Genomic DNA, 27,736 nt, shown 5'->3' on the forward strand with positions numbered 1-27,736 from the left:
ATTTTTATGTGGTGCTGAGAACCCAACCCAGTGCCTCACGCATTATAGGCGAGCATGCTACCACTTGCGCCACAACCCCAGCCTAACATTAATTTTTTAAAAAGTATAATTAAATAGAAAGATGAGTAGAGTAGATGGAAGGGAATAGAAAGTGAGAGGAAAGGAGGGAAAGAGAGACCCTGGAGACTGAATTAGAACAAATTATAATCCATGCTTTTATAATTATATCAAAATAAATTTTATTATCATGTAAAACCAAAAAGAATCAATAAAAAAATAGAAACAATCACTAAACATGGTCTTAGCATACGTTTCAGAAATCCTACTCCATGTTATTTACAGAAGGGAATTGATAATATTACTGCTTAAAAACTGCATAAGACATTTATAGTAGGTTTATTGATAATTGATAAAAAAGTGAAAGTTACAAAGATATTCTTCAGTAAGAGAAGGAATAGACATTGTGTGATATATTGAGATAATGCATTTTATTCACCATTAAAAGAAATAGGTTATCAAGCCATGGAGAGACATGGAGAAAGCTTTAATGCATATTATAAAGTGAAAGAAGTCAATCTGGAAAGGGTACCTGCTGTATCTTGTTCTGAAAAAGGCAAAACCATACAGACAGTAAAAAAATTCAGTTGTTGTCAAGAAGTAGTGGGGGAGGGCTGAAAAGGGAAAGAACAGGATTTTTAGGGCAGTGCAACTACTTTGTATGATACTATAATGTTATATGCACATTAGGATGCATTAGTAAAAACATAGAAACTGCAAAATACCAAGAGTAAATACTAATCTAAACTGCAGAATTCGAAAGATTAAAAAATATCAGTGTAAGCTCATCAATTGTGTCAAATGAACCACTCTGGTAGAGGGTGTGGATAACAGGGGAGGCAGGGAATGTATCAGAAAACTCTGTACCTTCCATCACTTTTGTTGTGAACTCAAAGTTTCTCTAAAAATAAAGTCCTTTATAAATAAAATAAAAGAAAATGATGACAGATATATTTTGAAGTAGAATCGCAGGATGGATCAGGTGGTAAGAAAAGGTATTTCTCTCTCTATATATAGTAGCAGACAGGTAGAATGGGAGTATAAGACTTAATGCACAACATGAGTACTATAACTAGTGTAATACTGCCTTAGGGTTAAAAAAAGATAGAAATTTCTAAAATTCTAAAATTCTAAAAAAAGATAGAAATTTCATAATCTGAAAAATAATAAGAAGGTATGCAGTAGGTGAAGGATGCAAATACAACTACATCTCCTAAGGACTAGAGGGGTGCTTCATAATATAATCACCTCCAAAGAGGGCCAGAAAGATAATGGATTAGTTAACTTCTCTTGGGTATATACAGTGTGAAGTGCTTGTCAAAACTCCGCATGGTCAAGTTCAACAGACTTCTGTGATGTCAGCTCAATGCTCAGGATGTCAGCTCAATGCTCCAGAGGGAATTTCACTTTGAGTGACATGGGTATATATGGAGGTACTACATGAAATTTTTGGAGTAGAGGAAAGAGAGAGATAGAAGCAGATATTAAAGGAATATTAACATTCAAAGCATGAGAATTGAACAACAACAATAACATGGCTTAGCCTGCAGAGATGTAGCTTGAGAACTAAGGGAGTTTTCGATAAATTTGAGAATCCACATACGTTTCAAATAGATTAATGAATGAGAAATGCTTTTGAGTTTGATACATATAGAATAGACAAACATTATGTATGATTTTATATGACGTTAGTGGTGTGATATGAGTGAAATCCAGATTGGATAGATAGACACAGACAGAAGAGACAGACAACAAAGAGACAACTACATATATGTTGGCACTGGGATTGATTAACAAATTTAGATAATTTTGTCATTGAGGTGAAGAATCAGTGATAGTTGCATTCCAGAGCTTCATCTGTGAGAAATGTTTATACAAAGGCTAATAATCCAGTTACAGTTTCAGATATGGGAGTAAAGGTACTGCTTTAAGATAATGTTTATCTTAGTTTCAATTCATCACATATAAAAATCAGAATCACTTTGGTCCTTTTCACAATAATCGAGCATAAGAGATATACAAAAACTCAGTGGTATAATTTATAGCTTATAGTTTTCAACATGGACCTGGTAACATGTTTGTGACAAATCTATCCACTTCCTATGAGCAATGACAGTTTTTTTGTAGTAAGAAAATAGTGGACTACAGGAATTTAGTGTGCACTCACATCAGGCCAAAATAATCTCATGCATATGTTGAGAATGACATTACAATAATTAAAACATGTTATCCAACCCTCTTTTTTTCTGTAGAGTGCTCATTATTACCCTCGTTTCTAATATTTTCACTCTTTTTTATTTTAAGATTACTAACCAAAAAGAAAACTAATTGATCTTCTTTGGGGTCAGTGAGGTTAATGAGCAGAAGGGAGTGTAGCATAGCAACCAATGTCATGACCCTAAAAGGGCTTTGGCCAATCACAGTTCTAAACCATTGTGCTTTGTTTTAATTTTTTCTCTCAATGGGAAATCCATTTCATTTTATTTCTGGGCTCCTGCAGGATGACTGATAGCCAAACATTCATTTACCTCATACCAGGAATAACATTAAAAATACTAATTATAAAGTTTAATTTCTTGACTTTTAAATATTTTTTTAAATGCAGGCAGACAGACACAAACAACAATTTATATCTGCATAATTCAGGAAAATGTATAAAATGTAAATCTTTAAATGCATAGCAAGATCTGTTTTATAAAGTGATCCATAAGGGAAATTAACTTTTGTAGCTTCAAATGTCAGAAAAAAGCTTTTGATCCCTTAAGGCAAACGTTTTTGAGATATAGTTCCACCACATAATTATGATCGTTTTCATAGTTACATTTTCTAGTTCCCTGCTGGCTGTTTTTCTATATAAACTTAGTTTTATTTCCAATTATATCATTATAGAGAAGAGTATCAGGTTTAATTAAATAAGAACATGAAAATAATTGGCATTCCTTTATTTGTATAGACTATAATTTGGCTACCTAAGGTAGATTATCCCATAAAGAAAAATGTAATTCTCTTAGTCCATCAATTAACTACAAATAAAGCCCAGTGCATTTATAAATTCTCACTCATTCATATTTTCTTTCACTTATTTCTTGATTGTATGTTGGCCTTCCTTTCTTTCATTTTCAAATAAAGATTTATTAATCATTTATTATATAAATCATTTGATATGTGAGAGGATGTATGGATATAGTTTCTATTGACATAAAAATGAATTAATTACAATCCTGCCCTTAAAATAAATGTGTAAAACAGTTAAATTATTTCAAATCAAATACAAACAAGTCAAATAGCTGTTTATAATAGTGACTTCATTCTACTTTAGAGTCCATGTAGACATATATATGTATATTTACTTGAAAAGTGAGCATCAATTTAAAGTCATTTTAGCTAAATTAAGCCATATAAGTCTGAAATTCATTTTTCTTTTTAAAATTTTTTTATAGTTTTAGATGGACAGAATGCCCTTATTTTATTTTATTATTGTTTTTTTTTTAATGTGGTGCTGAGGATCGAACCCAGCACCACAACGCATGCTAGCCAAGTGCTCTGCCACTGAGCTACAGCCCCAGCCCTCATTTTTATTTCTTAAGTGATTTCTTAATACATTGTGCAATGCCCATGGAAATAACTGCTTTGTGCATATCCTTACATCATATGGGTACTTACCTGTATGACACTGTCTCCTGCGCTCATGTCTGTGTATACATAGACATCATAGGATATTTCTGGGAAGGTTGGAGTATTGTCATTTGCATCCATCACTCGAATATTGACAATAACTGGCTCGCTTTCTTGTACTCCATCAAATGCTGTTATCTTTAGAGGAAGAAAAATACACTTAATGGAGAACTCATGCAAGTATAAATAGTACAGAATCCACTCTTACAACTTAATGAGTTTTTAATAAGTGATTTACAATTTTAAAAGGGTGCTAAGATGTTTTGTTGATGAAAGGAAGTAATAAAAATATATACGCATATATTCAAGTGTTTTAATGTACTAAAAAGAAATTATTAAGGATCCTGTTCTACTATTAACACATTCCACTGAAAGCACATTTTAAATAAGGGGATATGCATAATATCTTGGAGCCTTAAAGTGAACCAATAACATTACTGATTCCTTAGAGCTAAATAGAAAATAATCCTTAAAATATAATTGGAAATATTCTTCATGTTTAGATGTTTTAAATATAATATTGTGTAATATTACAATATAATACCTACTTTTTTACTGGAGCATTTTAATTATACAGAACAATGAGTTTCTCTGCAGCATATCTATACATGAAAATAACATAGTTGGCTTATATCCCTGCCCCCATTCTTCCTCCTTGCCCTCCCTCTTACTCTTCCACCCCTCCCTCTTATCTAATAGTCTCTACTATTTTCATGTTGTCTTTTTTCCCCTTAGATACAATAGTTACTTTCTTAGTTAACAAGTTTTTATCAGACAAGAAATTTGGTACATTAGATATGTTACATTATATTCTAGAAATTCACAAAATGATAATTTTAAAAGGCTCATTAACATTTGTTACTAGTGATAATTACATTATTAAAAATTTGAAAACTCAATAATTGTTAATGTGTTATTGGATTAATTTAGTTTCTCTGATAGTGTCTTTTTCAAGGACCTATTGTATATTTATTTCTTTCATTTGTACTGTGGTGGGGTAGTGGTTGCAGAACATTTTGGTAACAGAAAACAAGTTTGGAAAGATTGTAAGCATGATGGAAAAAGGAATTCAAAATATAATATACCAAAAATTTAAAAAATTGATCCATTTTTAATAACTATAGTATATATATTAGTGTTCTATAAATGTGTAATAAAGGGGTTCTCCTTGATTTTTCTCCACTTAAAAAAATAATTGAGAGTGCGTGACAATCAAAATCAATTCTACAAGTATCAGACATCCATTCTTGTGAGAATGGCTTCTGGAATCAACTATGTGTCTAATAAGGTTTAGACATATAACTAATTGTCAAATAAGATTTTCTAGAAGTTCCAGTCTTTTGATGTGTAGGCATGTCCAGAAAGAAATCCCAAGTTCAATAACTTGCATCTGTTATCTGTTCATCTTTTCTTACACTTTTTTGAAGGATCTGACATAGTTTTTAGATCTGTATTTATGTCTTAACCTTATTATACTAGTCTGTGTGTGTGTGTGTGTGTGTGTTTCTACTTCATGATAAATATGTGCAATCACAATTTTAATAATATTCACTCCCAAACCTTGATTAATCTACCCCAACCCATGATTTCTCTATGCTATTGACATTTGGGCTGGATAGTTTTTGGTAAGGGGTGTTCGGTGTGTCATAAGATTTTCAGAGCCATATTTTTGTATCTACCCATTAGAGGCCAGTAGCACTCCCTTCCATTGTGACAACCAGAAATGCCTCCATATGTTACAAAACATTCTCTGAATGTAAAAAAAAATCCTCAGTTGAGAATTACTAGCCTAACCCTATGACAAAATTAAAAAGACAACAAAAAGTTTAAGACAGGATTATTTGGTGAATTCTAGTTTATATTATTAATTTTTAGTGTATGGTGAAGACTGAAGAAGTGTTTTCCTTTTGTGGGAAAAATATTAATGTAGCTACACAAATTTACATACTGAAAAAGGTGAGATACATATGAAGAATTTTTTGCAATTGATATTTTCTTCAACGTTACCTGAAATATTGAGGTTTTCTCTTCAAATCATAGACCTTGTCAATTTTAACCAGACATCTCTTTCCATTTCAAACAGACAGAAGACATTTACATGCATATATATGAAATTTTTTACCGAAAATGTATAAGTTTGCTGTTCTTCCCTGTCCACTGGTTGCAGCAGGGTGAGGTAGCGAGTGACACCAGTCTGCGTGACAGTGAAGACTGATGTGTAGTCATTCAGAAAAAGGTGAAGCTCTGGGTCTTTTGTCTTAAAAAAAAAAGTTCATTGTTGAAAAGTTGATTACATAATGTGGCTATTATTTTAATTACCTAAAAATTAATTTTTAATGTTTGTTACAAAAATATATGTACAACTGTATTAAGATTTACTAAGAAAAAAAGAGATGTTAATAGATATTTACTCATGAATAATCTAAGGTGGTCAAAAAATGGTGACCCTTAGTGTGAAATGCAGAATATTTTAAAATATGTACTAGAAGACTGGAGACGTAGCGGAGAGGTACAGAGGTTGCCTAGCATGCACAGGAACAAAAGTTCAAGTCCTCGTATTGAAAAACTATTTTTAAAAGAAAAATATCGCTGTAATTAATATCAAAAAAACAAGGAAAAGAATAAAAAGAATAGAAAGCAATCCAATTGAATATATTCTTACTTACTACTTAATATCAATATTTTCCATAACTTTATTGGATCCAAGAAATAAGAAATAAATGTAAGAAAAGGAAATTGGAGCCCAGAAGTTTAGTTATAAGATTTTACAGTTACTTCATTTGTAGTAATAAACTGCTCATATCTTGTTCAAGGTTTAATGTAAAATAGGAATAAAATCAGTTATGTATTATTCATTATCCATAAATATCATGCTTTCTCCTCATTTTACTATTGCAAAGGTTTTTCAAAGGGAAACATAACACTTATTTTAATTAAAATATTTCAGATTATTTTTTTAAAAATATTAAGAGAGCCTGGAAAAAAAATGATAATGCATATCGAGGTTCAAGCATATTCAAAGGTTCAAGAATAAGAGATAATTAACTTGGCACAGAAAATTCTTCACAATTTTATTGCCAACACTGAATGATAATTATTCTCTGCAATTCAGAGAAAAAACAGATATAAAACAAGGACACTTGGATTGGTATATGTGTAGTGGGAAGGGAAAGCAGTTGGGGCAAACAAAAGGTGAATATTGAGAGAGTGGAATATGAGGAAGACTATGAAAAATAAAAATGTATAATACAGGGAGCTAAGGTATCTTTATGGATATGATAACTTTTAAATACTATGAATAGTATGATGTGAAACACAGTTTCATAAGAAAGAACTTTTTTTTCTAAGTCTAGTATCAAGGACATAGGACAGAGCAGAGAGTAACGGATTGTTAAAAATATGTTCGTTTGGAAATAAAACCAGGATTCACATTTTTAAATTTTCTATGTGAAAAAAGAAAGTTGTAAAACCCATTAATACAATTAAAAGTGGGCACACTTTAAACCACACTATACTTTAACTTGTAAAAATTTTCAAAACTGAAATGTGTATTTCTTTAAAAAATTTAAAATGAATAATTTCATTTGAACATGAAGTTATGCATTCATAATACCTCATTTTGTGGTAATTTCTGTGTCCATGATTTTGACTTAAGATTTATCTCCAAATAATGCAAAAATTAATGCTAAAGGTAACAGCTTCCATTGTTCTGCATATTACAAAGTAGTCACATACATTAAAATACAAGGGGCAAGAGATCTTACAATCTGATATTTTCAAACAGGTATTTCAGACATTTGCATTTTAATGTCATGAGATCAATTTAAGATATGGATAGAAAGTGGGTTATTTTGAATAATCAAATATGATACTCAATTTTTAAAATATAATTATTTATTTATAAAAGTAACATTTTGAACCACATTCTAGAAGATTCTCATTATTTTGTTACACTTTACTGTCAGGATGAAATTCAATTATTACTTCAAAGATGATCAAAAATATTAGCATTCATCAATATCAAAATAAATAGCATGTATTTTTCCTCAATTTTCTTAACATCACAACAATGCATCTAATACACTTCATATTACTAATAACTTTAAGGTACAGTAATACGTAGTAGCAAGTTTTGCTATGTGGCTTGTTTACTATTTCTTTTTTTCTTTTTGTACAAATCCTTTAATATTTCTTTATTTACTTAATACTTTAATTATCTTTTAATTTCTTTTCTTCCATTCAACTGTAGCCCCTACCAAATTAGCTAGATATATTACTTCCTATACTTATGAGCTTTTTAAACATTTTAATGTGTCAGGTGTTATAATATTATAATACTTCACTGAGTTGTAAGCAACTGTGTGTATGTGTGTGGCTATAGTCTATTGCAGTATGTCACAAAGGGAATCATTTTGTTTTATCAATTATCTGAAAATCCTAAGATTTCATTGTCAAATGTTTCTATTTAAAATGATACACAAATTTGATAATCTATAAAGTGTCTCATATTGAATAACAAAGATATTAAATCTTTTGATAATTTGTTTCTCAACTTCTTGACTTCTTTTACAGTAACTAGCAAGACACCAATAAATACATCCTCTATGATTACAGATTGTTATTTCTTTTTTATTTTATTTTATTTTATTTTTTTATTGTTGGCAGATTGTTATTTTTTAAAAAAGAGATAATGTAATATATAAAATTAGAAGTATACATGACCTTTCATAAATCATTTTAATTTATTTTACACAGTTAATCTATGATTGAAATAGAACTCTTTGATATTTATATTTACTTAAAATAGTAGATTTTATATGTATGTATGTATGTGTACATACATACACACTTAGATGTATATATCATACACAGATGCTATTGGTGAGTATCTTGATGTTTAAGTACAAAAACTTAAGACGTATTTGGAAATTTTTCAGCAAAATATAATTCAAAGTTTAATATTTTAGCTTGATTTTTAAAAATAATACCACTTTCAAGAGTGATATGAGTGTTTAAGAAAGTATATTATGTTTTTATGCATTTTGTGAAATTTTTATGTAATATTAATACCAATCTTCAGTGTTCATGCATTGACATCAACAAAACTATTGTTTTGATTTACAGTATTTACAGTGGTTTTGCTGATCTTGACAAGTTCAGTTATGTAAAAAATTTAGTAAGGAACAATGTATATATGAAGTCAAATATCCTTCTTTCAAACCCTTTATAACTTTAAATCTTTCTTTGAAAAACTGCATCATAATATTCAGTTTGCATTTCATAAACATATTAGAACTTTATATTCCTATAATAAATGTGCTAAGTTCAGTCAACATTTCTATTTATATAACACATTTCAATTCATAGTTTTAAGTTTCATAAACTAGGATACAAGTAGAAAAATAATGATAGAGAATACATATTTTGTAGTAGTTGTGTCTGTTGGATTATTTAAAATGAATGGTAGTATTCTAAATCAATATATAAACAGATAATTGATTAAAATCATTTTCTTCTGTGACATAAAGAAATATTTACTATAGAATATGCATTTGGTATATACTAAAAGCATGACTTATTACTACATTGACTTATATATTATTATTTGAGAGTAAAATAAATTCTGACAAACACTCAAAATGACATAAAAATGAATATAAATTTAAATACATGTATAAAACCATAGTAAACAAATACATGAATGTAAAATAAGCAAAGGCATCCCATTATTTAGAATTCAAATATGGCATCAGTGAATTTTAAACCAATTTAGAGTACATAAGGGTATCAAGACACTTCATCACACACACAAGAATATATGCATGTTTTTACATGTGCACATAAAACTTCTTCACATATGTACATATGTGCATATGTATGTATACTTACCTAGGTACATGCATATATACGTATGACAAAGCATAACAGGAAATGACAAAAAATTTTATCTAATATGAAATTTTAATTAATTAACAAGTAGTTGCTGAGGTACCTAGTTCCGAAAAGTTCAATTTAAAATTTAGTCTTTTAGAAAGAATGCTGTAATGAATTATTAATGTCTGTAATAGACAAAATAAATAAATAAATAAACATTCTTTATCAAAATTCACAATGAAATTACAAACTACAAAATTTCATTGTGAACTACAAATTTTCATGGTATGATAATCAATAATCAATAATATGATGTAAATGTAATTAAACTTTCATAAAGCTTTTTTTAGATATATTTATAAATGATAGTGAAGTTATACTAGAAAAAAGAAAAAAAAATGAACCACAGCAATGAACAGTCACAAAATCAGCGCCTAATACCTACAGGAACTCCACCAGGTGGAACCTATATGCAAATTAGACATGAAAAAAAATGTAAATATAAATAATTACAATTACAACATGATACATAAAATGTACACTAGTAAGAGAGAAAAATCAATTTTCCCAATCTCTAAATTAACAACTTTCCTCAAAATACATGTAACATTTTTCTTATTATTGTGACATTATGTAACAATGATATTTATTATAAGTATTTATTTAAAGTACGTAATATCTTTAAGAATATATTGAGTTTATTTCTAAGTAAGATATCTGTGTCTTGAAACAATAACACTTTATGGAAATTAACTTACATAAATGGATGAATGGTAAGTAAACAATTCTCTTTTTACCAGTCAAATGGGTGATCTCTACACTATTATTTTCTAAATGGAATTCAATAATCAGTTTTTAGTTGTTCTGACATTATAAACATGGCAGTCTCAGATCTCCTTTTTACACACCTTGTACATTACCTAGTACTAGTTTGAAACTGTAATGTGGTAAGAGTCCTTTAAAAATCATAAATGTGAGTGATTCGTAAATATTGTGCAAATAACTATAAATCTGTATATGTCTATGTGCATTTATACAAAAAAACATTGGCAAAAGTATTTTTTTTTCTGTTCTTTGCTCTTTTCAGTTTTACTATGACTCTTAGGATTCTAAGTCAAAATCTCCACTGTGAAGAACATCATAACTCTTCAATCCCTAACAACATTTCTTAAACCTTTGTGCTCATTTTCTAATTAATTGAAGAAAGAAGTCCAACTTGATTCTTGGACCTATTAATTCAAATTTGTCACTCCTTAGTATCTGCCCTGTTAGAGCTATTCTTAAAACAATTCATGGGAGCCTAGCCCTGCAGTGACCAATTCTGTTTTTACATTTGAGCTTAATTTACAATTTTATTGGTGATACTGGTCTAAGGTGACATGTCTCTTTATTCTTAAACAGTTTATCCCTATGCTGACTATTTTCACTAATTCTAGCTTTCATTACTGTCAAGATTTCACCATGAAGCAAATTTTTTTATTGTAAAGAAAAACCACCTTGAAATATTCTTGTTAATGCAGATTTTTAAAGATCCTAGCAATGAACTAATGTATGTCATAAAAATAATGAATATTTGGTCAGCAAAAAGAGATGATTCAGAAGAATGTAAATTCATCTTCAAACACATTAGTGACTATTTCACAGATTTATTCTATGCTCTGGTAAATTTAAATTTTAAATAAAATAAGTGAGTTCCAAGTAGGTTGGTTTCATAGCAATATAAGGAAGAACTGTCTCAGAATTGAATTGGCTAACCATGGAATGGGCTATATTTCAAATTATGGAATTAACTAACTTAATATCATTATAATTTTTGAATCATATATTAGATATTATCAGTTCTTTAATTATGTCTGAATTTATCATTAAATTGAAGAACTATTAAAATCTATCAAGTGCTGAGAACTGGTAGTGTTCAGTATACATATGTTATTAACATATAGGACATTTTCCCAAGAAATTTAAACTCCATGAGGGAGAAAGACCCACATTACAAAGTTGGATGAGTCATAGAGACATACACTGTGAGGGTGTTTGCAATGCAACTTGGGCAATGAATGCCCTGAAAGATTTTTGTGTAAGGAAATGCCTAAGCTGAATTATAAAATCATAATTAAATATAAGCTATCCATGCTGCTCTGGATAAAAGAAGATGAAAGTTTTCAAAATATAAAAATATGTAACAAAATTAGATAAAACATAGCTTGGTGAATGCAGGGAACTACAAGTAATTGATAAATGTAGTGAGTAAAGCAGAAATGTCAGAAATTGAGGATGAAGAAATGTTCAGGATAGCAAATATAGAATGTTTTGTACCTGAACTAGAAGCTTTTTCTGTAAGGAAATATGTGTCATGAAGGTATATTTGAGGAAAACTCAGGTATAGATTTTCTGTCAAGTCCACACATAAAAATGACTCTCACTAAGGCAGTAAAGTACTCTGATTTGTCCAACCTGGACCACTTTCCACTCGTGCAGATAGCGTCAGTTCCACAAAACCAGAAGACAACGATGGAGGAGTGGTCATGTCAATAGCCACTAGCAGACTTGAGTCCATCAGTTGTCCCCAAATGTGTTTTCTTTAAGAGAGTACCAACAGATGGCATAAACTCCCCCTAATCACACTCTTGGGCCACTGTCATGATTTTCATTTTCACTCTGTAACAACATTATTTTTTTCCCTATCAGTAATTATGTAAAACAGTTTTTAATTTATATTAATACAAAAAATTGCCCTGGTGACTTAGCAAACCCCAAGTGAAACATTTCCTGTTCTATTGTATACTGAACTGCTGCAAACTGAAAAAGAACAGTTAATGAATTCAAACACATTTTTAAAAAAACATCTTTAGTATGGAATTAAATCATTATAATGATTTTAAATATCCTGTATTCTATAGTTTATGTAGCCATATCTTTGTAACATTTTTATTAAAACAGCATAAATATAAGTATTAACAAAACAAAAGGAAAAATGCATATTTCACTTACATCTTCTATGTCTTTGTCCAGAGCTATAATTCTTAGAGGAGTGGTTAAATCTATATTGTCAGAAATGGTTGCTCCCACTGGGGCAGATTCAAGGATGTAGCCTTGATAGCTTGGCATTGTGAAATAGGGGCTCTGGTTGTTCTCGTCCAGTATTTCAATGTGTAAACTGGCAAAGGCAGGGAGGGGATGGCCATTGTCTTGCTCAGCCTTAAGTAAAAACCAAGACATTTAAAAAATTGTGTTAGGATACCCTTCTTGTGTGACACTTTTCTTGCTGTACATATGGATTTTTTTTAAACTAGTATCATTACAAAAAAAAAAAAGAAATACATTAAAGATCCATTTAAAAACATAAATCAGGAAACAGAAGTACCAGGCTTATTGTTTGATCCTCTATTTTCAAATCCAGAATGTATATATTTTTTTAAAAATACTGCAATTAATTATTATAATTATTATCACATAAAGAGTGATGACTGTTTAAACACAGGTTCACAGAACATAAGAAGAAGGCATTTGAGTGACTTGCTGATGAAATATTTAAATAAAAGGGAAAAAAGACTATAACCTTAACAAAATACCACACCTGTTTTTGTCTTTTCCAAGTCTTCTTGTTTCACACTGTAGTCAGAATGTTTCTGTAACCTCACAATTCAGCTATTGAAACCTTAACACCCAAGGTAAAAACATCAATAGTTGGAGGTTTTAGGAAGTGATAATAGCAGAATCTTCATTAATGAAATTATTGCCCTCAATAAAGAGGTGCCAGAAAACTCCTCTTTTCTCCTACCATGTGAGACACAGCAAGAAGACCTTTTGTGTGAAGAATGGGCAGTCACCAAACATCAAATCTGCCAGTGCCTTGATCTTTGCAGCCTCCAGAACTGTGAGAAATAACTGTCCATCTTTTACAAGCCTCACAGTTTATATAATTTTGTTATACCAGCCACAACAGACTAAGATGAGCCCCAATTTATAATTTTATATGAAATTAATAGATTAAAGATATATTTATTACCAATTGAAAGTTCTTAAAAGTATCCTATAAGGAGATAATTTCATAATAGCTATAAAATTTCAAATATTATTACCAGAATTAAGTCATTCAATTATACCTAAAATTATATTAATGTGTATGTATAAGTTTGCTTTCTTTTTAAATTTAAGAAATTGACAAAAATTTCATTTCTAATAATTTTTCTTAGGAAGTCTCTATTTGACCATTCTTTGAATGAGGAATCATCAAACCTAGACTCTGCTTTTCTGAAAAGGTGTGTTTTACTACATAGGAATCTAAAGATTTAGTATAAGAGAAGATTTTATCACCACTGGTTTCTAAAAATTCTCCTTTAATGGTCAGGAGAAAATAGCACTACAATTTAATAGTGTATAGATTTATTGAAATGCATTCAACCTTTCTGTCATTAATTTATATCAATACGGTTTTCCTACTTCTAAAATAGTCCATTTGAAATAAGCACAAAGTGAAGGTCAATTTTTCTAATATTAAACACTAGAGTTTTTCTAGGTAAAAAAAATGACTTCCATAATTCATTTTTACATAGAGAAACTCTAGTGTTTATAAGTAGTTCAGATCAATATTTTTACGTATTTTTTTCAATCCAGAGGAAATAACTGAGAATATGTTTTACTTTTTTCTAATTGTTATATAATATTTTCAACAATTAAGAAAATAGATAGCAAACCATAGTGTTGTTTGGTAAAACTGGTGACTTTGGAGCAATAAAAGTCACAATACATTTCACTTCTTATGATTATTCATACCTAAGATATGTTGAAATATTGGATAGTAATTACTACTTTAAAAATAGGAATGAAATAGGAATTAGATAGTTCTAAAGAATCTGAGTTTTATTTTTCCTTTCATATCATCACTATAGTGAAATACTATGACATAATTCATCAACAAAATTTACATATACATTTAAGTATCTTATATTTCTGTTTTGATGTTGAATATTACATAGTTTGTAAATTTAAATTAGTTTCTGGAAGAATGGCAAAGTCTTCCATGGAACCAAAAGTTTATGAGCTCCTGCTGAACCTTAATAATAGTAATAGAAAAATGTGTGGCTTTCTCTGAAATTTTCACACATGATCATGTATGCTACTGATACGTCATTTTGTAGGGGACCTTTTTGCATCCAGCAGATGTGATTAATACGTGTAGAATCATAGATATTCCTCTAGGGACTTCCTCTGCAACATCAGAAATTTTCAGACAGCTGAGCAGGACAAGAAATACAGTTTGGGACAAGAAAATATGTTTTTTTTTTTTTTTTGATGAAGTGAAACTAATTGTTCCAATGTGCAGTTCCAACTTGAACTGCTGAAAGCTGAACACTTTGCCTGATTCTTACAGATTTTTAGCATCTCACACATGAAAGTCATTATGAATAGTGGGTTTTTTTTGGTCTCTATTTCATGTCTAATTATTTTAATAGCCATCATATCATGTCCAGGATATTCTTACAATGATATGAAAAGTCACAAATTTCATATTTGTCTGCTTACCCCAATAAATGAACACAAATCAACAAGTTATAGGTAAGGTAAGGAGGAAAAAAGCCACAGTTGTATAATAACAAAAGAAGCTTATATTATACATTCAGATCATATGCCATTAATTTTTACTGCCAGCTGTGAATCCAGGAAAAACATAATAGTCTCATGATGAAAACAAAGTGATTCAATGAAAGCAAAAAATAAAACTCAAATTAGATTCTTTAGAACAATCTAATTCTTATTTCGTTCATCTTTAAAAAAAATCATATAATAGTCCAGCTTTTATTACCCTAAAAATAGCTCATTGCAATAATGTCTAATAGTTTTTAATTCTTACTCCATCTTTTTGGTTTATTTGAACTGTCCCAGAGTGACAACTAGATATCCCTCTCCAAATACTATGTTCTTTGTTTTAAATTGGTTTTTATTAGTGCATTGTAGTTAGATATACTAGTGTGGTTTGTCTTGTATTATTAATACATAGATAACACATTTTTCTCCATTTCAAACCCCAGTATTTGTCATTTTATTCCTCTTCTTCCTCACTAGTTTCTCTCCCTAATTGATCTTTCTTGTATTTATTTATTACTTTTTAATTGTTACACTGTAATTATACATGAAAGTGGAGTTCACTGTACATTCATACATGCACTGAACAGTGTGGTCAATTTCTTTCCATACTTCCTCCCTTTCCCATCCTCCTCCATCACCCTTCATTCCTTTCCTCTACTTCACTGTTATTCCCTCTACTTTCATGGGATTCCATCTTGTCATCCATCCCTTTTATTTTTTATTCTTTATTTCTCTCTAGTTTCCACATATGATAGAAAACAACGCCCACATTCTTAATCTCTATTGCGTTTTGTCTTTCTAGAGATAAAACACATACTTCTATACTGGTAGAACACTAGAAAGATTAGCTTTATGTTCTATGCTGGGTAACATGTAAGAAACACAAAGACCTTGGGCTGAGGTCCAGGTCTCACGAGGTATAAGCGGCTACAGAGGGAAATTAACTACAAGTTTCTCATATGTATAAAATGCAAATGAATATCCAAAAGTAAGATTAATGGGAAAAATTAGTGTCGGAAATAAGAGTAACATAAATACCTCTACTTGAAATAGAAGTAAAATGTAGAACTTAAAACAAATTAATACTATTTTACTACACTCCTGAGTGGGCCCTTCTATCAAAATTCTTATCCAATCCCCTTTTCTTCTGAATTAGGTGAGTTCTAAATATCTCACTTATTCTGTTCCATTGCAATCATTAGTGAATGACAGGAGGAGTATATAAAAAGAAGGACAAGTGAAACAAAGTGGTATTTTTAAAATTTAAGCTAATAACTGTATTTCTTTCTCAAAGTCTGTGATTTCCATTTGAACATTGTATTTAAAAACCAGGATTTTTTATTATTATTATTTTGGAGAAATTCTAGGCATGAATCCAATTTTTAGTAATGGGACCAAAATAAAACTGAAGCCAAAACTGCAGACATATAACAAGAACATTATTTAGGTTTTTTGGAGGGCAAAACATTGAAAGAGACAATTCCATTTTTAGTATTAAGACAAGCAAGTGTTGAAATTTTCTGATTTCCTTGCAGCAGATGACTCAGAATACAGAACAACTATTTTCTTGCTGGTTAGTGGAAAGCAATTTAACAAATTCTATGATTTGAAATATGAAATGTTTTGACTAGATACAATAATTTTTAAAGAGAAAATGGGAAGACTATTAAGACATGTAAGTAAATTCCAGAAAAGATACAATAAATCCTTTTTTCTTATGAAGTCAGGAATTATTCATTTTCTACTTAAATAATTGACTTTTTATGTGTTCACCTTTGTTTACACTTAATTTTTTTTCATTTAATCATAAGCTGTAAAAATGTTAGTATTATGTTATCTCCTAACTTACATATCCAGCTTGGACCTGTATACTTAATAAATCAGATTGGATATCTAATAAACAATTTGTAAGCACTCCAAAAATTAAGTTTAGATTTCCCTTCACAAACCTGACCCAACCCATCTTTTCCATTTTCATGGTTGTTACATACAGTGACTCAGGCCACCAACTGTTGAGTCATCTTTACTTCTTGCTTCTTTTCACACCTCACATCTAATTTATGAGGAAACTATTGATTATAAGATTATCTACAGGATCTAAGTACTTCTCTCATCCTCCTAATACCACCTTCATCCAACCTACTATCACCTGTTACCTAGATTATGATATTTTCTCAGTTCCTATCCTTGATCACTGTTCATTCTTACATTGCAGCCCAATGACTTTGCTAAATAATAGCCAGATAATGTCACTTCTCTCCCTAACACCCACAACTGATTTCCAAACTTCCCAGGCCCTACAAGATCTGCTATCAGATTGCTTTTATTATACTCATTTTCTTCTCTCTTAATGTACTCTGACTATATTGTCTTGGTGCTGCTCTACTGAAGCCAGATGCATTATCACCTTAGAACTTTGTATTGGCTGTTTCCACTATTTGAAAAGTGGTTCCCATAGATAGTCACATAGATTAAACAGTTTTTTTTTCCCACTTGGCTCACTTTGATCACTTTGATCACCTCTTTATTTCACATTTGCACCTCCCCCCTTTCCCATTGTTTTTAAATTGGTGAATTATAGTTGTACATAATAGTAAGATATGTGCATATTCATATATGTACATAATATAACAATTTAATAATCTCTTTCCCTAATACTTATACTGTATATCCCTTTTACCCTCTCACTGGTCCCTTTCCTCTATTATACTAATATCCCTTCAATTTTTGTAAGATCTCCCCACCTTTCTTTTTCTTTCTCTTCTCTAGCTTCCACACGGGAGATAAAATGATCCTTGACTTTCTGAGTTTCGCTTATTTCACTGAATATAATGTTCTCTAGTTCTATCCACTTTCCTGTAAAATGACATATTTTTATTATTATGGCTGAATAAAACTCCATTGTGAATATACACCACATTTTCTTTAACCATTCATTCACTGATGGACACTTAGACTGCTTCCATAGTTTTGGTATTGCAAATTGTGCTTCTATAAACATGACTATGCATGTTTCATTATAGTATGCTGACTTTAATTCTTTAGAATAAACACCAAAGAGTGGTATAGCTAGATCATTCCTAGGTTTTGAAGAACCTTCTTGTTAATGTCCATAGTGGTTTTATTAATTTACTATCCCACCAACAGCGTAAAAGTGTTCCTTTCCCACCATAGCCTCTCCAGCATTAAGAGTAGGAGAAAGTCTTTGCTAACTACTCATATTCAGTAAAATTGTCTTCAGAAGAGTAGTTAGCAAAAACATGTAATTTTACTGCATATGAATTTCTAGTTTTCCTAGCACCATTTGTTGAAGAGGTTATATTTTCTTCAAGTATGTGTTCAGTGCCTTTGTCTGAGATAACTACATTTTTTTTCTGAGTTTGTCTCTGTGTATTCAATTCTATCCCACTGGTCTTCTTGTCTGTTTTGGTGTCAATACTAATCCATTTTTGTTACTACAGCTCTGTGATATTACTATAGCTCTGGTGTTGCAATGACTCCTTCTTCACTTCTCTCAGTAAGGATTTCTTAGTAATTGTGTGCCTCTTGTTTTTCCAAATGAATTTCATAATAACTTTTTCTACTTGTATTAAGAACATCATTGGAAATTTGAGTGGAATTGCATTGAATCTATATAGCTCTTTTAATAGAATGGCCATCTTGATCATATTAATTCTTTGTATCCAAGAACATGGAAGACATTTCCATTTTCTAAGGTCTTCTTCAATTTCTATCTTTAGTATTCTATAGTTTTCATTGTAGAGGTCTTTCTTCTAATTTGGTAGATTGACTCCTAAGTATTTTTTGTTGTTGCTCTTGCTGTTTGTTTGTTTTTGAGGCTATTATGAATAGCATAGTTTTCCTAATTTCTCTTTCAATTGATTCTTCATTGTTGTATAGAAATGCAATTGATTTATGTGTGTTAATTTTGTATCCTGCTACTTTGCTAAATTCATTTATGAGTTCTAGAAGTTTTCAGGTAGAGTTTTTTGGGCCATCAGCAAATGGGAATAGTTTGAACTCGTCTTTTCCTATTTGTATTCTTTTAATTTCTTTCATTTGCCCAATTGCTCTGGCTAGAGTTTCAAGAACTATATTGAAAAAAGTGGTAAGAAGTCATTTGTCTTAATCCAGTTTTCAGAGGGAATGTTTTCAGTTTGTCTCCATTTAGAATGAATTTGGCCTTGCATTTAATGTATATAGCTTTTACAATGCTGAGGTTATGTTCCTAGTATCCCTAGCTTTCCCAGTGTTTTGAACATGAATGAATGCTCTATTTTGTTAAATGTCTTTTCTGCATTTATTGAGATAATCATGTGATTCTTGTATTTAAATCTATTTATGTGGTGAATTATATTTATTGATTTCCGTATGTTGAAATAACCTTATATCCTTGGAAAACACTCTTGATGATGATGTGCTATTTTTTCAACAAATTTTTCTATGTGATTTTCTGGTATTGTATTAAGACTATTAGACATCCACATCTCAAAGCATTAATTTCTAGAAAATACAAGAAGTCAAAAACTTAACACCAAAAAACCAAAGAAACCAAAACAAAACAAAATGAATAATCCAATCAATAAATGGGCAAAGGAACTAAATGAATACTTCTCAATCATGCTAAAAAATAAGAAGATCCCAGAAAACAAATGACTGAATGTTTTTGCTGATATACAGATGCAAATTTACAATAAGAGGGGGGCCATAGGGAAGAATAATTACTTTAGAGTATGTAGAGGGAAATGAAGGAATGGGAGGAGTTATGGGGATAAGAAGGATATTGAATGAATCAGACATATTATCCTATGTACATATATAACTTCGACCAGTGGGATTCTATATCATGTACAACCAGAAGAATGAGAAATTATACTTTATCTAGGTATAATATATCAAAGTCTATTCTACTTTCATGTTTAACTAATTAGAATAGATAAAAATAATTTTAAAAAGAAGATATATGAATGGTTAAAAATAGATAAAAAAAATGTTCAACATCTCTTGCAATTAGAGAAATGTGAATTAAAACTACATTAATATTTCATTTCACTCCAGTTAGAATGGCTACTATCGATAATACAATTAATGGGGTTGGGGTATGGCTGTTGGTAGAGTGCTTGCCTAGCATGCACAAGACCCTAGGTTCAATCCCCAGCACAAAAAAAAATGAAAAAAAAATACAAGTAACAATAAATGTTAGTGAGAATGTGGGGAAATGAGTACACTCATACACTCATACATTGCTGATGGGACTACAAATTGGCGCAAACATTCTGGAAAGCAGTATAGAGATTCCTTAAAAACCAGGAATTGAGCCATCATTTGGCCTGGTTATACCACTTCTCAGCATATATCCAAAGGAGTTAAAATCAAACTACTATGATGACACTGCCAGATCAATGCTTACAGCAGCTCAATTCACAATTCCAGAACTATGGGGCCACCCTTGGTGTCCTTCAACAGTTGAATATATAGAGAAAATGTGTTATATATACACAATGGATTATTCCTCAGTCATAAAGAAGAAGGATATTATGACATTTGCATGTAAATGGATGGATCTGGAGACCATCATGCTAAAAGCAAAAAGTCAATCTCAGCCTCCCTCCCCCCAAAAAAAGTTGAATGATCTTTCTAATATATGTATGCTAACACAAAACAATGACAGGAGAGAAGTACAGTGTAGTAGACAAAGGGAATAAAGGGAAAGGTGTGGGAATAGGAATAGGAAAGACAGTGGAATGAATCTGACATAAATTTCCTATGTACATATATGAATACCCCACCGTGAATCTCTACATCATATACATCCACAAGACTGGAATCCTAATTTGAATAAGATATACTTTATGTTTTTATAAACATGCAAAATAAACTCTACTGTCATAAATAATTAAAAAGAACAAATAAAAAAGACTTCCAACTAAACATTATATTTGATTAATTATCATTAATTTCTAAGATTTGTTTCGTTTTTTCAATATCTCTCTTTTTGTTGAATTTCTTGTTCAATAAATTAATAAATTTCTTAATTTATTCAGTTGTTTTTCTGTGTTCTCTTGTAATTCATGGATCATTTTTATAATTATTTTGAAATTCTTTTTCTGATATTTCATCTACTATAATATTTGGGAGGGGGTCAATTGATGGTGAATCATGAACTTTAGAAAGTGTTGTGTTACCTTTTTTTTCTTCCTATTTTTGTATTCCTGTGGTGGGTTTTATGCATCTTTTGAAATATATTTCTCTTCCATTTTAGGTGTGGTCTCTTTAGGGTACAGTCTTCACTTGCTGAGGTGTCCCTGAGTGATCTGGATTGAGACTCACCCTCCCCCATAGGTGTAGGGCATTGAAAGCCTTTGTGCTAATTCTGTTTTTCCTGTAACAATGATGTCTATGAGTAAGACCTAACCATTTCTACTTGGGTCGTCATTGTTGGTTCGGGATTCTGTCTCTTCTATTCTCCATATTAATGTATAGCTGAATGTTAATGTTGTTGTTTCTTTGAAGCAAGGGACAATGTCTTTTAGGCGAGTTTATTTCAGCAGAAGAGTCTCTGCACTGTAAATTTGTGGTGTTCCTGTAGCTTCCCAGCACCTTACAACAAATTTGGAATGAAACAATAATGATAGCTGAAGCAAACTATGTAGAGCATTAAAATAAATACACAGTGCGTACTATAATATATAAAACACTATATACCAAAAAAACCCAGGAATTTTGAATTCAACAACTACTAACAGGAAAAACAATAAATAGCTGTGAACTAGATTTAGCAGTAAAAGAAACAGCAGATGTCAAATATGACATCTACACTACTAACTGCAACAACAGGAAAAGTGGGGGCTGGAGTTATGTAAACCAGATAGTTGTAAAAGATGGCAAAAATGTACTTAATTAAAATAAAATAAAATGAGATAGAAGAGTAAAAGAACATTTAGAATGTTAAAAATATGAAAAGAAAGAAAGCAGAAAAGGTGTGACATGATGGTCATGAAGAAAGTGAAGAAAAAAATAGAAAAAAAACAAAGTAAAGGAAGACAAAAATAAGAGAATTTGGATGCTCACAGAAGAAGAAGGGAGAAAAAAATGAAACAAATAGATAAAAGGAAAACAAAAATAAACAGCTTTAACCCTTAAAAGATAAGAAAAAATAATTATAAAAACTGCTAAAAATGAGAAAAACAGAAATAAATATGAACCAGTCAGCACAGCAAGAACACCAAAAATGGGATTTGGATCTTCAATGAAAAATGAAAGAATTGTCTCCAATGAAGTGGTCAAAACTGTGGACAAGGATGGATGGGAACTGTCTATGCCTGAATGTCCTTCTTTCCATTTCTTCTTGGGCTACAGATGCAGGGAGAGGGTCACACAAGGAGTGGGGTTTGTTATCCTCTTCCTCTTTTTCTGTTGCTTGCCTAATTGCTAACTGGAGTGGCCTAAAACTAAAGGTGGATGAAATAGCTCTCAGCTTCCCTTCTCATCAGTACATGGTGGAATGGAATGGGAAATGTTGTCCATTGAAATTTTGTTGAGACAGACTAAAATGATAAAGTCCCATGGTGGGGCTACAGCAGAGTTCTAAGAAGGGAGCTTCAGAAACTGAGGCTTAGGTCTAATTAGGCCTTGGAAATTCTGTTGGGTGATAGGAGCCCTAGAAAGGTTAGATTAACACAATCAAAATGCCTTTAGGGCCAGGCAGCTGTCAATCTCTGCTGGGAGCTTGGATCTCAGAAGCCCCTCAAGAATTCTACTTATAAGCAGAACAGTCAACCCTCCAAGGGTCTCACACTCTCTGCTGCCTGTGAATGTGGCCATCCCAGGCTTAGTTCCTGAGTGTATTCACATCTGCCTTTTCACTTTCCCAACTTTCTTCAGCTGGTCAAGTAAGCCACTAGACTCAAAGGAAACTGAGTTGCATTCCCCTCCATTTTCCTGACATGAACCCGAATGGATATGATCTTCTCTGTTCCTGTTTTACTCATTTTCTAAAACTAGGTTCACCCTAAGCCACATAGTAGGCACTTGCCAGGACCTTATGGCAATGTTTGTTATGATCCCCTGGGTTCCCATAGCAGCAAGCTGAATTGCAGCCTCCTCAAAAAAAGGCTCCCTGCCTCAATTCTCTGCTTACCAATTGGAAAATTCAGGGCACTTTTCAAACACCAGCTTGCTGTGCAACCTCTGGATCGATTTAAGTTTAGGATGTTTTTCTGATCTATGGGTTTTTACATGACACATATTCTGTTGTTTCTCTGTTTATGTTATCCCTCACAGCTGCATTGAACCAGTGCTGTTGCCACTACTACTGACACTACCATAGAGCCTTGGCTCCACTGTAGTTTCCTGTCCTTTGTTTGGTGCACCAGATTTCTGAGTCTGTAAGAGACTTGAATCCACAAAGCAACTAGAAATGTGTAGACTTTCTATAATCTTCCCTCTTGAATCTCTGATTACCTTATTTTTAACACATCTTCCAACTGGAATTCCTAATGCACTTTGCTATTTTATATCACTTAGGAACTTCTAAAACATCACAAATATTTTTATTATATTTGTCACTTATTGTTAGTCCTTACACTAGAATAAAACCTTCAAGAAATAAGAAATGTACTACTATTTGCTAACGTTAGTTTGCTGAGCTTATAACAGTACCTATATAGAGTAGACCTGAGTATTGAATACTGAGTGAAGAAATTCACTTTGCATACGGAAATAACATTACTTCAGTAAAAAACAATGCTGTAATGGTAAAGTGGATTACACAGAGTGGTGTTTGTCCTTCAGGCTATATCCAATGAATTTCATGACTTCAGTTAGATCTCTAATATTCTTAAGCCACACATTAAGTCACAATAAGCAACAACTTATAAGACATATTGTTAAATATGTGACTACTATATAACATAATGTATTCAAGATATTTATAAACACATCTTGCAAGAAAATCTCCTACTTAAATACTATTAGTATTATTACTGCTATTTAAATACAGTTTAGAAAAAAATTCTTACTTCAGTTGATACATATGAAAAAACTGAACAGCAATTTTTAAGTTAACAATTTTAGTTTCCACCTTTTTTGGGTGGGAGGGGTATACCAGGGATTGAACTCAGGGGCACTCGACCACTGAGCTACATTCCCATCCTATATGGTATTATTTTTATTAAGAGACAGTGTCTCACTGAGTTGCTTAGCACCTCACTATTGCTGAGGCTACTTTTGATCTCCAGATCCTCCTGCTTCAGCCTCCCAAGGCATGTGCCACACACCTGGATCTATATTATCTTTAATTACACATAATTGATGGATTTGACATGCCAAGAAATACTTCATGTCATTGAATTTAAAATGAAAATAAGTATTATATTAATAACACAGCAGATTGAGAGAGATACAGAAATAATTATTTAATCTTCACAAGAATACTAATACGTACTGGGAGAAAAAAAGTTATTTATAGAATGCCCACTAAAAGTAGATGTTAAAAAAGTTCTGAGTCATCGTACATTGGTGTTGCTGCTGTCCTTCAACATAAGATATAAAGCTACTGTGTGACTGAAATTCTTCTTTTCTCCTGTGTTCCCTTCCTGGACACCACACCCCTTGCTTAAATCTCATGCAGTAAAGCTTTCAATTTACAAAGAATGCAATGTTTCAAAACTTCTTCTCCTAACACAGTATAGGCTGCATGTTTCCAATCATAGAAAGCTGACTAAAAAACTGGCAAGTTCATCAAGCTATCAATGGTTTATGCATATCTCTTCATCTTTTTTATTTCCAACTTAAAATTCAACTCTCAAACAACAGAGTGTTTGCTTTCATGAATTTAACTGGATTGTTCAATTATACTTTAACTCTTTCTTTCTTATTAGAAATAAATTACATTTGTTGAACTTTTTATCAGAGTAGATTGTTAAAATGTACTTAAATTTTCAACCAACTTATTTATTAACTGTATAACCAACTTATTTATTAACTGAATAACTTTAAAATAGGAAGGCATTTAGAAAAGTTTGCCTTGAGGTTCAAATATGGAATTACTGCTACTTTTACTTTGAAATAAAATGTTTATAATCATCCTACCAAATTTCCTTGTACAAATATAATACATTTTTGTTGAGTTGTTACACAAGTAGAAAGCGTATGATAACTCCTATGTTGACCATAGTAATAAAAAAGAGGATATGTAGAGGACTTTAAATTTAAGATTAAAAACATGAAACTTTAATCCAATTATAAAATGTCCCCTTCAAAGGAAAGGACAATTCTCTGCTGTTAGAATCCTGTAGTAGGAGTTCTTTTTTTTTTTTTTTTTTTTTTTTTTTAAAGAGAGAGAGAGGAGAGAGAGAGACAGAGAGAGAGAGAGAGAGACAGAATTTTTTAATATTTATTTTTTAGTTCTCGGCGGACACAACATCTTTGTTGGTATGTGGTGCTGAGGATCGAACCCGGGCCGCACACATGCCAGGCGAGCGCGCTACCGCTTGAGCCACATCCCCAGCCCCAGGAGTTCTTGATTTGTTGGGTGAACAGGAGTGGGTAGAGCAAGCATATGGGATGTTTGTAGGATGTTTTCATTTTTTAAAATCTGGATCCTGGTAACATGATAATTTTACTTTGTGAAAACTCATCAACATGTACATTTTTTCTATGTTCAGTAGGATTTAAATTAAAAATGTTGCAATAAAATTCCTTTCACAAAAAGGGCATATAGTCTATCCATCCCTCTTTCACCATAGTAGATTAGTCTATGGTAATACAAGTCTGAATGGTATGGTGTGGTTAAATAAAATCTGCTATAGGATATGACTTGAAAATATTATTGAAATTTAGCATTGCTAGGCTCAGTGGTGCACATTTGTAATCCCAAGTGACTTAGGAGGCTAAGGTAGGAGGATCATAAGTTCAGAAGAGTCTCAGCAATTTAGTGAGATCCTGCTTAAAATTTAAAAAAATAAAATAAAAAGGGCTGCCTCTAGATGTAGCTAAGTGGTAGAGTGCTCCAAGGTGCAATCTGCAGTACCACAAATACAATGACAACAACAACAAAATTCTTAGCATTGGAGAGGCTTATCTTTTACATGTTTATTGATTATAATCAGATTTCCTAAATAATTCAGTTTTTTTTAAATTTTTCCTCTTTTTTTCCAAACACTATCATGTCCAAAATCCAGCTTTAAAACCATTTGCAGTAATTATTAAGGAATATTCTTGTAAACTCAATCCATATACCAGATATGTCTTGTTGCTTGTTTGTTTAATTATTATTTTAATTATATTTTGTCTTCCCAACTCCCCAAATTCAATATGTAGTTTACTCTCAAACTATATATTATATTCTGAAAACACATGGAAATCTTTTTTTTTTTTATTAGTTGCTCATGACCATACAATGATCTTGACATATCATACATTTGAATCATATGGGGTATATTTCTCATTTTTCCAAGTGTACAGGTTGCAGAATCATATTGGTTATACAGCCACATATATGCATACAGCAATACTAGTGTCTATTTTATTCTGCTGCCCTTCCTATCCCCCCTTACTCTCCCTTCCCTTCCCATCACCTCTCTCTACCCAATCTAATGTTTTTTATTTCCCTCACATCATCATACATGTATTTTGTATAATGATGAGGATTGATGTGCTGCATGGAACCCTTAATTCTGCCTTTCAAAAACAAGCACATCACATCATCCACTCAACAGTCTTGGATGTTTCAGTTGGATCTGGCAATTTAGCTTATCTTACCTGGAATGTAGGTTGCTGTTACACTAAAAAGTTCCCCAGAGTGAGCTAATTATTCTTGCATTTCTTATGCAAGTGGTTATCACATTTTACTCTAAGTCTTAAATTTCAATTTGGACTTGAAGGTTGGAAGTAGAGTGGAAGACCTCCATTTATGTAATGAAATTATCTATAGAGTTCTATCTTGCTCCCTAAAGTTCAACAGTGGCTTTGGAGCCAAAGTTCTAATACTGGCCAAAGGTTACACTTTCTTTTTTCTAAATTCATGCTTAGGGAGAGATGGCTTGTACTTCCTTGATCAAAGTTCACATTAATATGCGTGACTAATGGATAATTTTAAATATATTCCATTGTTTCTTGCCTCCTTGTAAATTATACTGACTTAAAAGCTCTATATCATCCTCTATTTAAACTTTAATACTCTAAAAATTGAAGTTTCCATAAAGAGTTTGACAGTATCTTATGAAAAATACTTTAAAACTTACAAAGCCATATGATAATTTGTCAAATAAAATACAAAGAATTACTCTGTATGTAATACAAATACAATTTGTTTGTTTTCAAGGTCATAAATGCAGTAGAAGACCACTTTCCTAATAGAAAATAGTACATTTTCTGTTTGATCAAAAGGAAAAGATATGTATACTAGACAGATTAGGGGAGGCCTTATTAAATGACAACAAAATAAAACTAAAACATTTCCCAGTTAGGGAATATTTTTAATAAAATGAAATATATTTTGTCTTCACTTAAATTAGAATATGCCCATTTGGTTTATAAT

General features: G+C 31.3%; 1 protein-coding gene across 13 annotated transcripts in view; it reads right to left on the reverse strand.

Moving 5' to 3' along the window:
* PCDH15 (protocadherin related 15) overlaps positions 1 to 27,736 on the reverse strand; it is a gene marked incomplete at both ends in the record, with an annotated part of 726,342 nt that overhangs the window by 282,079 nt on the left and 416,527 nt on the right. For 10 of the 13 annotated variants that reach the window (XM_081268810.1, XM_081268808.1, XM_081268818.1 and 7 more), the window contains 3 exons: positions 3,721 to 3,870; positions 5,855 to 5,989; positions 12,598 to 12,804. In XM_081268810.1, coding sequence (XP_081124936.1) covers positions 3,721 to 3,870; positions 5,855 to 5,989; positions 12,598 to 12,804 — 492 coding nt within the window. Of the gene's footprint in view, positions 1 to 3,720; positions 3,871 to 5,854; positions 5,990 to 10,051; positions 10,073 to 12,597; positions 12,805 to 27,736 lie in introns of those variants that run through there. The other 3 variants (XM_081268816.1, XM_081268815.1, XR_014019077.1) reach the window with 2 other exon arrangements.

The sequence above is a fragment of the Spermophilus citellus genome (assembly GCF_964194105.1).
Source record: "Spermophilus citellus genome assembly, chromosome: 15".
Lineage (NCBI taxonomy): Eukaryota > Metazoa > Chordata > Mammalia > Rodentia > Sciuridae > Spermophilus > Spermophilus citellus.